This window comes from Erithacus rubecula (genome assembly GCF_903797595.1).
Source record: "Erithacus rubecula genome assembly, chromosome: 11".
Taxonomy (NCBI): domain Eukaryota; kingdom Metazoa; phylum Chordata; class Aves; order Passeriformes; family Muscicapidae; genus Erithacus; species Erithacus rubecula.
In genome coordinates this window covers 14,048,206-14,065,275 of record NC_136663.1, presented here as the reverse complement: position 1 = coordinate 14,065,275, position 17,070 = coordinate 14,048,206, and the positions used below count along the sequence as shown (strand labels likewise).

Below are 17,070 nucleotides of genomic sequence, written 5' to 3'. Positions count from 1 at the left end.
GCAGTTTCCCAGCTGGCAAGAGATGTTTGCTCAGCTCATAGTCCTTCTCAGATAAGGGGAAATTACAGTGAGTAAATAATAACTTTTCCAAATAACCTCTTTTTCCCTGTTTTAACACACTAATACATATAAAATGTGTACAATTTAGTTCTTAAATATATATTTATGCTCTGTAGTCTCATTGCAAAATGCTAACTTTTCTTTTATAATATGCAAGTTAGCTTAAAAACATTTTTTTAAAATAAATGTTACATAGGACAATTTAGACTTACTAAAAAGAAACCAGAAGAAATAATCTAACAATATTTCTACCTCACTTATCTAAATTAAAAATGCTACATGTCCCACACCATAAGCATCTTTCAACTGAAACACCAAAACTCCAAAACCCAATCTGGCCACAACTTCTGCTGTTTCTTTTACAGAACTGTTAGAAATTTTGTGATGAATTTGTGTGAGAGAGAACAAGAAATTCTCCACAGCAGCAGAATTCTGAATTTAGCAATTACAGTTTTGTTTGGAGGGTGACAGTGGAGAGAGAAGAGTCGCAGGAGTCTAAAATTTGGGCTGTTTCAGTGTATCCACATCAGGTCATCTGATACTAGCCAAATCAAAAAGTTGGTTTTCATTGAATGCAGCACACAGAACAATTACATCCTCTTTATATACCCCAGGCTTTTTTGGGTTATAAATACAAGACAAAGTGAGGCAAAGAACACAATGAATATGTGAAAGTAAAAACTTGGAAATAACCCCAAGACAATAGAAATGTATAACTTATATACATATAACATACAGAGCACATTGAGCAAGTGGCATTTCTCACCTTATTGAAAAGGCAGTTGAAATCCACATGCACACACTCCCCAGTGAAGGAATCAAACAAGATGTTCTCCCCGTGGCGGTCTCCCAGCCCCAGGATGTATCCCACCATGGACATGACGGCCACGGAGCGGCAGTAGGCTGACCTGCTGTTGTACCTGTGGAGATACAGCAGGAGCTCTGAGGCACTGCCTGCCTTAGCTTCCTCATCCTGGAGTCCCATTAAATCTTAGGGAAATACAGAAAGTAGATGTTCTTGAGCTGACCCAATCTCAGCCACTCACCATGAAGTCGGGTCAGGAAACGTTCTAAGAAACCATTCATGAAAGACAGGAGGGTGACGAGGCAGAAGGACCTCTTTGAACATTTTCAGCTTTTCAGGCAAAGGTGCTGACTTTGGGAGCATGTGCTGCCGCAGTTCTTTCCCAGTCATATAGATACCTGCAACAGACTTCCTCAGTTAGGCAGAAGAAATCCCCAAATACAAAGCCTTATATGTACTAATACTATATGGTGATTTAATGAAAATAAATGTCCCCATAAAGTTGAAATAAAGGATCAAATTAAAAATAACCTATAAACCATATCAGCTGTGGGGTACAGGAAAGATTTTCCCCAAATTTTTGTTGCACTTATCGGAAAGCTGCTTTAACAAGAAATTCAAAAGAAATCTGATCTTTCCTCTGGAAAGGTGCTGTATTCTAAACCTTGATTCAATTGTTTATTATCTTAACTATTGCACATAAATGTAACAGAAATGAAAAATAACAAATCAAATGGAACGAAAAAGTTTGCAGTATTTTTTATTATTCAGTGCTGCACACATAATCCTCATGCTGCTGATACAATTTACATCACTGTATGTAGGAAAGTACTAAGATGACTGTGGTATCAGTTCTTGTAAGGGACTTGTTCATTCCAAGCACCAACCATCTTCCATTTTAGAGCAAAAATCTATCACACATATGAGTAATAATATATTACTCATAATAATTATAATAGACTAAAATACATGTGGCTACATCTTCCTAGAATGCCTGTCTCTTGCCATTTGTTTAATTTACTTAGTAAGATACAAGCACTTTAAAAACATCAAAAAACTTTTACTATAATCAAATCTATTTCTTTACCTTTCTCCTTATAAAGTTTTATCAGGATATTTCTTAGACCAGCAGTATTATTCACCCACTCAATTATGCCACATTCATCATTTAATGGAATCACTGCGTAGGTGCGGATATGGAGCTCTCGCCTACGGGACTCTGCATCTTTTCTTAAGCACTATTCACAAAAGGAAAATGAGATTAACACATAACACAGATAGGATCATAATGGATCTATAGCATTTGTATTCTAGCTATACTTTCCAATCATATAATCTAGAATTTACAAATCTAAGCTTCATAGTCTGCAGCAGGTGAAATGAAGGCAAAATGTGTATCTGTTCGCAATAAAATAGTTAAATTGTATAATTTGTACATGGCTTAAATCCCTTAAAAGCAATATTTGAAATAAATGTTTTAGTGTTTCAGAGATGCTGTCATTTGCTTTAACCTCACAAAGAAAACGTGGTACCTTAACCTTAAGCATATTGCTGGAAAGCAAAATAGAATTAAAATGAGAGGTATGGCAACACCTAAGTATGAAAAGATTAATTTACCTATGTTTTATAAAAAATATTAGAAATTACTAAGCAAGAAATATTAAGCATGACAGCAGAAAATCTGCAGTTATTTATTTTTTGTATTGTCCTTTTTTTTTTTGTTTTTTGTCTGGAATAAGTAATTTCTTGGCAGAATATTGTAATTTATTATTGTTTTCACAAGTCTGTAAGAAGTCATACAGTACCAGTTGCTACTGGTTTTTGCTGAAATAAGGAATTTTGAACCAGTTTACTTTTCTGCCAGTGAGCTTTATCTCAAGCTAAATTGGCTTTTTTTGTTAGCTAGCTCAGTGCTCTGTCCTGGTCAATAAGTATAATGCACCTGATTGTCTCATTTATCAAACCTTATTAATAAGTGAGTTGAATTCCATGAGCCGACAGTCTTTTCTTAGATCATCTTTTGGCTTGCACATCATAATGTAAGATTTCCCATCTGAACCTCTCAAGGTGATCTTTTTTGGCTTTTGAAGTGAGGCAAGAATTTCCACCTAAAGAAAAACGAAGTTCTTTACCAACATCTGTATCAGATTATCCAAAATAAAGCATGCAATTGTAATAAACCACTGCAACCAATTGTGTTTGCACTTCCACGGTGCTGCAGCACATTAACTTCAGACCAAAACTTTATCTGAGTGCCAAGGGGCCACACCTGCCTCAGGCTGCTGTGACAGAAGCCACTCAGTTTCCACAAAAGTAATGATGGACTTTCCCTATTCCTTCCTCTCATTTCTAGAGAACAGAGATGTACTTGCAGCTGTGTTTGTTTAACACCAAGTGAAAAAGCAGGTGCCAACGAGAGCCTTACCACATCATCAAAGCCTGCAATGTAGGCCCAGCAGCCAGGAAAAGGGTCATGGTTAGCATGGGCACCAGGAATTGAAGGAAGAGTTGGTATCATTACAGATTGTAAGGGAATGAGAATTTGACTGAATGTGGGCTCTTCTACTAATCTTTTCAGTGCCTTGAAATGAATATTCATGCTTAATGTCGAGCTATTTCCATCAACCTTGGAAAAAAAAAAAAGATCAAAATTAGAAGTAACATTTAGAGTTAACAAACACTTAAAATAATACTGTCCTTTCACATTAACTAATAAATAGACTAGAATAATAAATGCTGATTGTAATAGGAAGAACAGCAAGTTACATTTTAAATTAAATAATCAAGAAGTAAATATATCTGGCTGTTATGACAGACTTATTTTTCACTTTGAATGTAAATACAGAATAATGAAAGAATTAATTTGGTTCTAAATTTATTATCAAATTAATTTGCTCTTAAAATCACAACCACCCTCTTTTTACAGTAAAATTCTGAAAATGAATGATATATGAAAATACAAATAACGTAAAGCCCATGCACTGTTAAACAAGCATTATGTACTGAAATATTTTAGTGTATTTGAGAGCTATTTTAAATATTTTACAATTTAGTGCAGTTTCTGCTAAACTGCAGTAATATTATGAATTAATAATAAATATCGATATATTATAATTATTAATATAATAAAATACTATTACTGAAATAATATTATGAATTGGCTAATGAAAGCAACCAGAAGCAACTTTTGCATGACATTCTTGAATAATCCTACAACATGCATTAATTGGTTTATTTTTGTAAATACTGGTTTGTTGCAGAGTTCCAACAGCTTGTCCGTAAGGCGTGTGGCATCTCCAACAAATTTTCCTAAAGATTCCTTCATGTGAATAGCTCTGTTTAGAATCTCCTTACATCTATTGACACGCATAGGGTAAGAGGACTGGAAAAAAAATGAAAGTTAAAATTTATTAAACAATGAGCTGAACAATTTTACTTATTATCCTCTATTTATTGCTTATCATATTAAATATCTGGAGAAGGATGTGCTTCAATTGAAAAGCTGAAGTGGTATTGTTGCTGAGTGTGTGGGGGTTACTACTGAGACCATTCTTGAGAGTCCCATACCAAAAAGGCCAATATTCAAGAATATGTCAGTGTATCATGAATGTTATTTCACCAGCCTAAAGATATAGCATGCAGCACACTTCCCAGTCTGCTTTGGAATGACCTTACTGCCAATTAATTAACTGTACATCTATCTACTAAATTGATTCTTTGATTATAGGACTGTAAGTACTATAACACAATTAGTAAATGTAACAAAATCTGTTGCCCATAACTACACAATTAATCAGCCATTTGTTATTCAAATTTCCTTTCCTAATACACCATACAAGTTTGGATGCATATCAGCATTTTAATTTGGAACATTTAAACTGTAATATTTGAATTAAGACTGCAATAAAATAATTTGCAGTGATGGCATTGATATCCTCTTCTACAACAAATGCAACTCTCAAATCCCTCTTATCAGCTTAGAGTAAAATAGGTTATATTTACATTTCTGAGAAAAACAGTTTTGTAAACTAAATAAAGGTGTAGCTATACAATCAAGGTACCTTGGACACAGCAGTCATCATCCACATTGCTTGCTGTGGATAGGCTAAAAACACTTTAGCAACAATCACCATCAGAACTGCAAAGACTTCATCATGAGAATGGCAGATTCGGGAGATGAGCTGAGAAAAGGCTGTCAGGAACTGGTAAGGTGCCAGGTGATTTGTGTGCTCTGTAATCACCTTGTTTATTTTAGCCAAATCATTTTTCATTTGAACACGCTCTGAACGACCTGCTGAAAAATGGAAAGAAAGGACAATGTTCCTGGTTCTCCCCACTGGAAATGGAGTAATTTAAATCAAGGCTATGGAGTCATATTTTGTTGGCAATTTAATAAGCCAAAAAAATTGAAGGCAACAAAAAAGCTCCTACTGTAAAGTTCTTTTTAACAGAGCATACAGAGACTGAACACATACGCTATTTAACTAAGAAAAATACCAGGAAATTAAATCTCCTTATAGATCAAGGAACACAACTGTCTGCTTCACTCCAGACTTTCAAGCAATCTTTGCAACTTTGATTTGTACCAAAATCTCCCATCCAAAGTGCATCTGTGTTGTTAGTTTCACATGCCTGCATGTTCCTGCCTACAAGATTTTTTCCCCCCTTTATTTCCCCTTTCTAAAACGAGGCGGAAAATGTCAGTAAAATTCCTTAAAAGACTGGAACCAAAAAAAATGGTAAAAGAAGCCCCAAAGTCTAACACTTTACTGTAGCAAGTGCATACAAAACTACTACTCATCACTCATGAGGCACCTTAAAAGTGGTGATCAGGTGCATGCAAGGATTTTCCCTTATCTAATGACTTCAGGTACCCAAGGAATGATGCTGTCTTATCATATAAGTGAAAAAATTCTGGAGGATAAATTAAAATAATTAATACTGTCCTGCATATCAACATCCTGTATTTTACAAGAATAGTAGTACTTTCTTGTTTCCATATAACATCAGGCAATAAATCTAAACAAAGGACTGTAAATATATTTCACTGCTCTTTCAATCATCTATTCAAAATAATGACATGGGAACTATGTATTGGGAACAAATGTTCTACCTTTATCACACTCATATGCTTTTGCTCCAAAGTCTAGCCATAAAGACAGCATTCTTGGCATTGACTGGTAGATGAATTGGTTTCCATACTGTAGAGACCTGAAATTACATGTTTAAATCAAAGTATGTTAATGATGTATATTAGAAGTAATACAAATTTTACATTCTCATTTGTTTAACATTTTATTCTAACTGTAGAAATTTATGCCAGCATTTTAATGCATCTGCAACAACTAAAAAATATACAAAGGGTTTGTTTTTATTACTCAAAAACACAGATTAAATAATTAACTGTCTGACAAAAGACACAATTGCTTAGTCAGAAGGATAGTTAATTATGTATGAAAACAAAAAGGAAGCATGCAGTATTTTGTTTTACAATAGAGCATAAAAATCTGAGTCAGTTCGAATTGGTGAAAGACAGTCTATTCCTACAGAAATGTTTTTTCCCAGTATAATTGTCATCCTTTATAGAAAGTAAGCAAAGTTCCCCTCTAACCTCCCAAAGTGATGAACTATGTATCTAATCAAATCTCCTTGTTTTTCCATCTTGTTGTCAGTTACCATCGGCATTAATTTATCATAGTATTTGGCAAGATAAAAATGTCCGTCTTCCCATTCTGGCAAGAAAACTGTAACATCCTGCAACAAAATCAAAATTAGATAATTACTTCTGAGAGGATGCTAACTTAAAATTAAAAAGAATTAATAAAATTCACAAGAAACAAGAATCTAGTATGAGTTACATAGTGCTGAGTACATGCAAAAAATTGTTGTTAACCCTGTAACTCCAAAAATTCTAATTCTGCCTAATAATTGCCTCTTCAAACTAGAAGTCTGTTTTTTAAATACCTTTTTGTTTTGGGGACAGACAATTCAAGACATAAAATCTGCATCTCCTACTGTTTTAGGAGGCAATATTAATGCCAAAAAGTATTTCACATGCATCACAAGATGAAGCATGCAGTGCTGTGTTAAGATAATCATACCAGTTATCCCTTGTCCTAATTCTTCAGAGACTGGAAGCATATTTAAATCACAGTTACAAGTCACTACCAGAGAGAGAAATAACACTGAAGAGTAGTGCAATGGATCACCAAGTCAACTCTGTGTATTTAGAGTAGCCCATATTTTAGTGAGGAATTCTAATCTGTTCAAGCATGAGAAAAAAGCCATGCTTGTGTAAATCGTTTATTTTAAAAGAATTATATGAACTGCAGTCTTCCCTGTACTGATATGTTACATTAAACCTGGGTAAGACACATAAATCTTTACAAGAAGAACTGCTTCCCTCCTACACATCAATGCACTATTTAATCCCATTTATTCTATACTTGGTTGACATCATCAAGAACAGAACAACAGCTTACTTAAGGAATACATTATTATTATTGAAAGCTCCTGCTTTGTTAACAGTAGTATTCCAGATTACCTTATACTTTTTCATGACAGCATTGCTTTCAAAGTTAGCAGTTTCCTCCATAAATCTGCCCACTAGCAGCATTGCCCGACCATGGATGAGCTGATTTTTGCAATTGGAGGGTGCTTTATTTTCAGGGAAGCATAACTCAACCCCCTTCTGGAGAACAATTAGTGCTTCATGAACTTCACCCTAAGGGAAAGACAGAAAACATTTTAAATACTTTAAATAAGAGAGATGCAAAATTCCACTCTTAGAGCTGTTATTAAGGCAAGGCTATGTCTCCCAATGTGTTCTAGGCCATTCTGGCTGTGGTAACTGAATACTGCTGACTGCAAATGCTTCTTGTATTTCCTTGTTATCTCAGCACTGTTGTGCTTTTAGGTGTACCACAATAATTTCTCTCAAGTTTTCTGCCTACTGCTATTAGTTAAAAGGAAACAAATTAAGAAGAGGTCTACTGTTAAGATTAAGATAATTTAAATTTGCATTGACAGAGGCATGTAATCCACCAGTTTTATACAAAGGTGCCAGGATGGTCAATGGGTATAGAACAGGGCTGACCAGCACCTGGAGGATCAGCTGCAATGTGTTGACAGTCCCAGCTGACACATCTTGCTTTGCATATGCTGATTGTGTGCCTTTTATTTTTTTTTGAAGAAAACTACAAATATTATTTTCTTGCATTTAGGAAGTTAAATTCCATTTTTGATTTCCTTACCTTGGACCAGAGCCACTTTGCTCTTTCTACATAAAGCTCGGAGAGCGTTGATTCCCCAGCGTTGAGCAGAGCGTTGTAGGCAGTCTGGTGATGCCCAGCTTTCCTTGCAACTCTGGCACTCTGGAGCCAGCACTGACCAACAAGCTCACTGTAATCCTGGCTGCAGGGACATTTTTACAGAAAATGAAACATTTCCATTTTGAGAGCTACTTTAAAATCTGAAGTAAAAGTCACAATGTGTTGAAAGACAAGTTGAATTTCTCAAGAAATAATATACTATGTAATGATAATTGAAAACTATTTTAATACATTTGTTTCACCTTTTTCCATTTAGAACTAGAAAAAAATACACTTTCTGCCTGTTTCTTGCTTCTCTTTCCTTTATACACCACTTCTACTTCTTATTTTGAAGGTACATAATATCAGAGTACTATTTCTGTCTGCAACAAATTCCCAGAGTTTTATCTTCTCTCTTCTAATACACATATGGAAACCCAGAGTATTACTGAGAATACAACACAGACAAGAAACAGTCATGTCCTCACCTTTTACTGAGACTAAGCAAAGCCCTTCTCAGTGCTAAAATGGGTTCTTTTGCTCTGTAAGAGTTTTGGGTCATTTCAATACGAGCACACCAGTTCAGGGAATCTCTACTGTGGTCACCATCTGGTTGCTGAAACATTGGACCAATACTGTGCTCCAACTCACATAGCATATGCAACCTGTGTTAGCAAAATAAAGGAAAAAAATTGGTGAGAATTGATTGCTGTTTGAAACATACACAAATTTTACAAAGTTTTTGCAATTTTCTTTCTAAAAGTTTGCCCTGTAAATAGTGTCACACAGTAGGATTTACTACACAAAGCAAAAATGCAGCAAAAGCAAGTACATAAAATCAAGGATTTATAAACTGAGTAATTTTTTAATCAATATTCTTTTGCCAAGGTGCTTAACAAGTGAGACAATGTAGATCACTCAGAGAGGAAGTCAATCTTTAGAAAGAGTATTTCTATCCATTACTTTCAGCAACAATTCTTCAGAAAGTCTGACATTTTCAACAAATCCCATTTTAAAAGCAATATACTTTTACTTAAAGTGAAGTTATTCCATTTATTTCAAAATACCATTACTGTTAGTATCTGTCACTGCATAGATGGAAAGCTGAGTGGTTGTAAATGCCCCACTTCTCACTGGCAGAGAAGAGTGGGTACAAATATAGTGGGTACATCTGACAAAGTGATCCTTGAAATGCTTCCAAACAGCTTGGATCAGTGGCTAAAGGAAACTACTTTAAAACACTTCTTTCTCAATACCCAAACTTCATTCCTCAAACAGCACTGCAGAAATCACCAACAGAAAATAGAATGGAGAAGCAACTAAAACATGCACTTCAGCTGGCTTCAGCCAGTATCTTGCCATAAGGATGCACTTACAGTGCAAAGGAAGTATTGTCTTTTTATTCAAAAAGGCTACTCACTTTTTAGTCTACTGCAGCTGAATTAAAAGCTTATTAATAAAGAAAAGGGATGAGGTTTAATTCTCACTTGATAAAAAAGGGTGTGCTTTTCAGCCTCCATACAGATAAAAAGCAATGCTTTTAAGTTAATGGAGTTACTGGCCTATTTGTACTACTTCAAGCAGGGAATTAAATTGCTGGTTTTTATTACCTGATGTTTACATTTGCTTGCTAGCTGATTTGGAAAGACCATATCACATAGTTTTATTGTGAATGTTTTCCATGGACTATAAATATAAATTCCTAATTAATCAAAGGCCTTCAGTTGGATGAATATTAAAAAAAAAAGTGACAAAAAAGTACCATTTACTGTAGAAATGAAAAATTCTTGCTGCTGCATACTTGATCACATGATTTTTGAATGTAACAATAGTGACATGAAAATAAGAAACCTGATAATGTGTTCATATCCTCGCTGATAGGATCCTCTTTCAAAGCTTGCTGCTGAAAGGGGCACAATCTGTTCTGCTCGAACGACCTTGAGGGTCTCGTAAAAAGCTGCTTCATTTTTCTTCTTGGCTGATAATAATAAATGTCCCAGTCTGACACTCCAAGTAGTGGACTTCACATCTTTGGGGAGAAAAAGAAGACTGCTTCTTTAAGCAGCATAACATGAACATGCTCATTTGTCTTAATATACTACTGGAAAAATAACCTTTTCTCAGAACTAAGTAATTGCATGTTAGTAACACGGTGTAATTCAACTCCGAAATCCATTCAGCCAAATAGACTCAAAAGAGACATGCACTGGAAACTTCTGCTCAAAGACTACACAATCAAATACAGTTACAAAATCCAGAACACAATCAGAACCAACCTGCCTACAAGTAAAATCCAAACCAAATTACAATAGCTGCCCCTGGATTCAAAATGATTAAAACATACAATTGTTCAGAAATTAATATTTATATGTTATGGTAACTTACCTGAAGCCAAATAATTTTCCAGTAAATCCCACTGTGATAGTTTCCAGGCTGCTTCCACTCTGTAAGTGTTCAATTCAGAAATCCATTCAGACCTATTAAAAGAAAACAAAGGCAATAGAATGTTGTGCTGTCTCCTCTCAGTTTGTTAATCCTACATTATATTAGCAAGCGTTCTTTATATAAAACTTTTCTTACTTGAAAAGAGGCAAGATAAGCTTGCTTCTAAAGAAAGTCAGTAAAACCAAAGGACATGCACTGATAACAAATAAGAGCTGTGCAACATGATCCCACAAATGCAATCTCCAAAGAGTGTATTTAACTTTTGTGGTATACATCAAAAACTACCAGCTTTTAGTCCATCTACCTATTAGACTATAAAAGACCAATGAAATCAGTGACATGGAAAACAATATAAAAATTCTATCTAAGAAATTAAAGCACATACCAACACTGCTCACAGTACAGACAAGAACTACGAAAATTTCTGGACTTCTTCAAATAAATAATTTATAGATAATGCACTCAGAGTTTTCTAGCTTCCTGTTACTAATTCAATTATGTTTAATTGAACTAATCAAATGTTTGATAATGAGCAGAAATGGCTACTGAGACAGAGATTTATACCAGAGCTTCATGTTATTCAAATGAACTGTGTATTAGATGCTTACAGTACCTGTTTGCAAGCACTCCATTGACCTGAGTTATTACAGCAGATAACTGACCAAGGCCTAACATGGACTTCACTGCACCATGATAGTGAATAATCTAGAAATAGGAAAAAAACCCACCAAAACAACAAATTAAAACTCCACAAACACATTATTGAAATTTGTGGCAATCTGAAGAAAGAAATATGCCCATTTGTGTGCTTTTTGAATACAAAAAGCATAACTAATTGTACCATAAAATAAATGATCATTCAAAATATCCAGTAAGAGATTCGTTTCAGTTCATAAGCCACTTCCAGCAGCAATAATTATTTAGCAACTGGCACAATAAACACTTAGATTCTTATTTTATTTCAATATTCTGAAGAAGTTCTTTTGCCTTAGTAGTCTGTGAGCTAAGATTAAAAAAAATAATATTTATTAAAAAGAAAAAAAAAGGATACCTGATCAGGTTCCAGCTGGATAGCCCTATCATAGCAGGCTGTTGCATCTCTCAACAAGCCAATACTTTCATGTTCAAGGATTTGTTCTTTGAGAGATGGCTCTGCCTTCCGAATGGCGCTCACCCCAGCCACTCCATCTGGCTCATGCATAGCAGCATACAGTTTCTATATTCAAACAGAATTGGACATGGCTATTAAAAACAAGCAGCTATTTCATAGATCATGTGCAGAACCACAGAACTGCACGAATATGGAGCACACACTACTCTGTAGAACTCAGTGACAATAAATTTTCATGGCAGATGTCAGTTTTGCCCGGTTCCTTCTAAAGTTGAGCTCTACTTCTGCTTAGTATACAGTAATATTTATGATCTCATACTATTGAGAGCATACCACATAAAGTTGCCTGAAACCATCTGTATCAAGAGCAAAATAAATATCCTATTATTACATGGTAGCATAAAGATTATTACTTTTGCTGAAAAAGCAACATACTAAGTTTTTTTACAATTTGAAATGTCACTGAGAAATATAAACCATAGGGAACCACAAACAGGATCATTCCACAGGTTAAAATACTTCTTGAAAATAATTTTTATAATTTGCAACACCTTTAGCATTGGCTCTTTTTCTACTTTAGAATAAGCCACTTGGAATTTCTTCAAATGCACTTTGGCACCTTTTTTTTTTATCATTATAGTTGGCTGTATTTTCTGGCAAAAGATACAAAGCCAACCTCAAAGGAATAAATGTTACACTATCAACATTTATTTTCAGGAATTTACAATCTTTTGTTATACAACAGAAATCTCCTTTTCATGTAAAAAGCATGCCAAGCAAGAGAAAGTACTAAATATTACTGAAACACAGATGACTAAGCAATTGTATTCAATAAGTACCCAAATAAATCTTTTCTTCTTCCCATCACAAAGAATTTGACCAAGCTTTATTCCTACATATTTCCATCTTAAAATAGAAAGCAAAAACCAGAAAGAACTTCAGAACCTGAAGAAATCCAAGATGTTCCTGAATATTTTGTTTCTTCTCTGTTATAAATGATTCAAAGTGCATCACAGCCCTTGTGTAAGCCTTGGAACGAAAGGAGGCCACAGCCAGTGTATCCTGGGGAATGAGGTCTAGAAAACGTGTCACATTTTGATATTCTCCATAGTCCTCACTTGATGCTGTTGAAGAGACATATTAAAAAGTTTGTAAATTGAAATTTCATTTATAAGTATTACTTTATGAATCAAAATTCAATTAATTCATTTAACAATTTAGTGAGAATAGCACTAATTAAAGAATACGGTTTTCTCTTCTGTCAACAATAATTAATTTAAAACCTTTCTAGTGAACTTTCTATATTTTAGTATATATAATACTATACATGAAATATAATATTATATTCAGTTAAACGGAATGTTTAGAAATCTATCAGGAAATTAACATTTCTTTTTTCAAATTTTATATCTCTATTCCTTGCAACAAGCATTCATAACAATCCATTTGGGGTGGAAAGGGTGACAACCACAATATAGTATTAAGAAATCATAAAAGAGATTACATATTATACTAATACATTTGTAAATGGTCATAATGTGAAGCTGCAAACATAAAAAATACTTATTTGAATAATATAAATGCCATTTAAAATAAAATAAGCATCTCTCACTTTTTAGATCACTTCTGTCTTTGCTAGACTTGCCAGCACTTTTCTCAGCAATGAGTGTTTGGAACTTATGTCTCGCCCACTGAGTGAGATGGTCCAGCATGGAGAACACTGTCTGTGTGCTCAGCTGGCTCAGATCAGATGCACTGTCCTCAAGTCTCCTGCTGGACTGGTCATCATGTTTCAGAACAGCCATGATCTCCATGTAAACCTACACAAAGGTAAAATACACAAGTGTTATACCCACAGCAAAACAGCAGGAAATAGCAATTAACATAAAAGTCAAACTAAAATACTAAATATTTTAAGTGCACATTTTGATAATTTGGACATTATTTTCATGATCTTGTTGTCCCATTATCTCAAAAGGAAGAAATGGCAAACCAAGCAGGAGCTGTTTTCAAGGGATTCCCTATAGGGAGAAAGTCTTGAGGTTTCAAGACACAACAAATGCTACAAAACCTCTTCTACAAATACAATACTTCAAGATTTGGTATGAATACAGTTATCTACTGGTCATGAGATTACAGATTTACTTTTCTGCTTCTGTTCAAACAAATGCCACGACAAAAGTATCTGTTTCTGTTTGTTTTAGTCCATAAAATATGAGTTAACATAAATAACAGATGCTTATTTTGGATGCACTTGCTCACAGAAGAAAAATCAGCACATGCCTCTACACACCCACAATATTTAAACACAGATATTTTAGCTGTGAAATTTCAAATTAATGGAATGTAAGTTATACTTTTCAGTATTTTCTAACCCCTTTGTTTCAGCCAAGACATGCTTACAAAGAGTCCTTGCAGACTTGCATCTCTCTGTATATGCATGTGCTGCTCCCAGTAAAAGTGGCAGCACTTGGGCACATGCACTGACAGCTCAAGTAAATGGAAGGAAAGCAGGATGACTTCTCCCCCACCCCTGCTTTGTAACAACATATCTATGAATCCTGTTCCACATGAATCTGGCAGCTGAATAGTTTGTCCACTGAAACTGTAATTGTATGTAAAGGAGAGGAAAAAATTATGAGTCTGAATTCTTGGAATTATAAAGTTCAATTTACTGGCAGTTTTTGTTGCACACTTCCTCTTTGTACCACTCCAGCTGTTGATGTTACTGCAGTCATAATTAACTAATAATGTCTTATCTTAGGCCCAACTGATGGAAATCCACAGAAGAGCCATTCCAACACAAACTTGTATGAGTATATTCAAAACCCTTTCAGAAAATTTATATTATTATTTATATTACTAATACACAAAAAGGAGTTTAACACCTGAACAATTTAGTCATGTAGGCCTACAAAGCTGAGCAGCTCTCATGAAGAACAGCTCCTGACCACTCCTGTGAAAAACAATACTATCTTAAAAATCTCACCTCTTGTTGATCCTCTTGACTGCATCCCAACAAAACATAGACAAGGATGTGTGGAAGCAAATAAATTGTCACTTTATAGTCATTTTTCATCATAATACTGCAGCAATCAAAAACTTTTCTGGCAAGATCATGTCGCACCTATAGTAAAATATTATTTCCAGGAAAAGCATCATTACAAAAGTGCAAATACATAAACAATCAACAGATTTCATTCTGTTGATGAACATAAATTCCATTCCATCAAACAATTTTAAGATACCTGTCTCCTACAGAAGGTTCATCAGACTTAAATCTGCAACAGGGATGCCAGATGGCAGCTGCTATTACATGTTACCGACAGCACAAAAAGACAGTTAAGCACTGCTTACATTTCCACTTCTGCATGTGCTTTACACCACTGTGAACTTGCACTGGCCATAGAAAAAACTTTAAGGCTGAGAGTCTATCACTAAACTCAGCCTCTCTTCTGCCCTTAAAAGCCTGCAGACAGTAGGATATTATGAAGACATTCAACTCTTCTCTGTCTGAAAGAGGAGTTACTGAGCTATTGTAAGTCAATTCACTTCTTATAATGGCTGATTTGGAAGTGACGTTTTCAGTGGTTCACCCAGATATTGGAAAGGGAAAGGAAAAAGAAGATACAAGTACTTTTTATGTGCTGGGACTGTAGAGCTACAGGGAAATCTTTCCAAAACTGAGAAGGTAAATCCAGAAGCATTTCAGACACTTTTCACAAGCATTTGTCATGCCCTCAGTTTCACAGAGTGTCAGAACAAAGGCAAGTTTCCTTGATTTTTAGCTTCAACTCTGTGAAGCCTCACAGGAACCAGTGCTGGGAAAGGGGAGTGCAGTACCCTGCTGAAGAAGCAGGGAAGTCCTATAAGAGGCCTGTAGCCAAGAGACATATTCATTCATCCACCCCTAACCTGCAGAAACTGAAATGAGGTTTAAAGAGCCTTGCTGTCTTACGAAGAGCATTACAGAAAGATTTATTTTCTTACCTTTGTTATAAGGTAACCTGCCCATGTTGCTGACCATTCTGCAAAATTATCACCTAATTTGCTCAAGTAAATTGGCTTCTTCACCTTAGACCAGTTTACAGCTTTCTGATAACTCTTATACCTGTAATTTTGAAATATCCATTCAATAAAACTAACTTTTCATTTAATACAGTAAATAATAGCACAATGCTAGTTATGAAATTCCCTATCTAGAACAGTATAAACTCTGTCTTCTGTATCTTTAAAAACAGAATTAAAACCCCCACTTTCAATAGTCAATATCTTTTATTCTAGAGCTTTTTAAAATGAAACATGACATAAAAATTCTCATAACTTGTTAGATTGTTTGTAAGTATATTTTAAAGTGCTATTCATAATCAGTTTCAACAAATGGAGTTTGATTAATATTTGAGTACTAAGTTCTTGATAGGAAAAATCCAGAGCATAAATGAAAGCCGAGAAAGGCAAAAAAGTCTGTTTTCTAAAAAGGTAAAGCTTATCGCAGGAGAGCATGACTGCCTTCATGAGGAAATAGCAGGGAAACACTGATTATTTCAAGTTAAAACAGCAATATATTTTGAAGTTTCATTTTGTTGAATTAATGATAAAAATAATGTGGAGAAAAAGTCAAATTAAAACTCAGTGAGCTTCTTCTACTTCTATAGAAGGTAGGAGTAACAGAATGCTAATAGATTTGAGTAGAGGGAAAATAAAACAACCAAAAACTTCAAAATACCAGATAAGTCACTGTTCTAGGGACAAACAGGCAGACCTAGGCAAAGTATAAGCTCCGAGTTTTGCTTGATTGATTTAGAGAGAATTACATTCAAGAAATTACATTCTGCTTTTAGTAGAAAGATCCTATTTCAATTTTGTATATATACATATTACTCTTCCCAGAAGAGTGACAGTCACAAAACCATATGAGATTAATACTAGATTGAAGAAAGAAACCCAGATCTGTTATGAAAAGCTCTTCCTTAAGCTGTCATATACCGTGTGTTTAAGTGAGGTTCCAAGATCTCCTGCACATGCTCAGGAAACCTCCTCCAAAGTCTGGAGCCAGGGCAGTCAGTGTTTGTCTCTCTACAGTCATAGATGGACAGTAACTCCTGAAAAGGCATGGTTTGCATCACAAAGTTAGCACTGAGAATTTTCATGACCACAGTCACAAAACCTCGTGCATATGATCATAATCCATGTATATGATATGATCTTTCTAACCAGAATGATTCTATGATAAGTAATGAGAGAGAAGTTATGGAATGCTTAATTCAGGAATCATAACTGCAAAATTGTCATCCAACACTATTAATCCCCTGTTACTAGGCAGTTTTGATTTCAGCTAT

General features: G+C 34.8%; 1 protein-coding gene across 2 annotated transcripts in view; it reads right to left on the bottom strand.

Annotated features, from left to right (window-relative positions):
• Positions 1-17,070, bottom strand: part of ATR (ATR checkpoint kinase) — a 38,149-nt gene that overhangs the window by 2,803 nt on the left and 18,276 nt on the right. The window contains exons 24-44 of one of the 2 annotated variants that reach the window (XM_079314716.1): positions 16,718-16,833; positions 15,722-15,842; positions 14,721-14,858; positions 13,344-13,551; positions 12,677-12,855; positions 11,672-11,836; positions 11,234-11,325; positions 10,561-10,652; positions 10,027-10,204; positions 8,664-8,840; positions 8,119-8,278; positions 7,410-7,589; positions 6,477-6,619; positions 5,979-6,076; positions 4,927-5,159; positions 4,113-4,247; positions 3,291-3,491; positions 2,830-2,973; positions 1,953-2,103; positions 1,107-1,263; positions 827-980 (exon numbers count right to left, since the gene is read on the bottom strand). In XM_079314716.1, coding sequence (XP_079170842.1) covers positions 827-980; positions 1,107-1,263; positions 1,953-2,103; positions 2,830-2,973; positions 3,291-3,491; positions 4,113-4,247; positions 4,927-5,159; positions 5,979-6,076; positions 6,477-6,619; positions 7,410-7,589; positions 8,119-8,278; positions 8,664-8,840; positions 10,027-10,204; positions 10,561-10,652; positions 11,234-11,325; positions 11,672-11,836; positions 12,677-12,855; positions 13,344-13,551; positions 14,721-14,858; positions 15,722-15,842; positions 16,718-16,833 — 3,222 coding nt within the window. The remainder of the gene's footprint in view (positions 1-826; positions 981-1,106; positions 1,264-1,952; positions 2,104-2,829; positions 2,974-3,290; positions 3,492-4,112; positions 4,248-4,926; positions 5,160-5,978; positions 6,077-6,476; positions 6,620-7,409; positions 7,590-8,118; positions 8,279-8,663; positions 8,841-10,026; positions 10,205-10,560; positions 10,653-11,233; positions 11,326-11,671; positions 11,837-12,676; positions 12,856-13,343; positions 13,552-14,720; positions 14,859-15,721; positions 15,843-16,717; positions 16,834-17,070) is intronic. The other variant, XM_079314717.1, reaches the window with a different exon arrangement.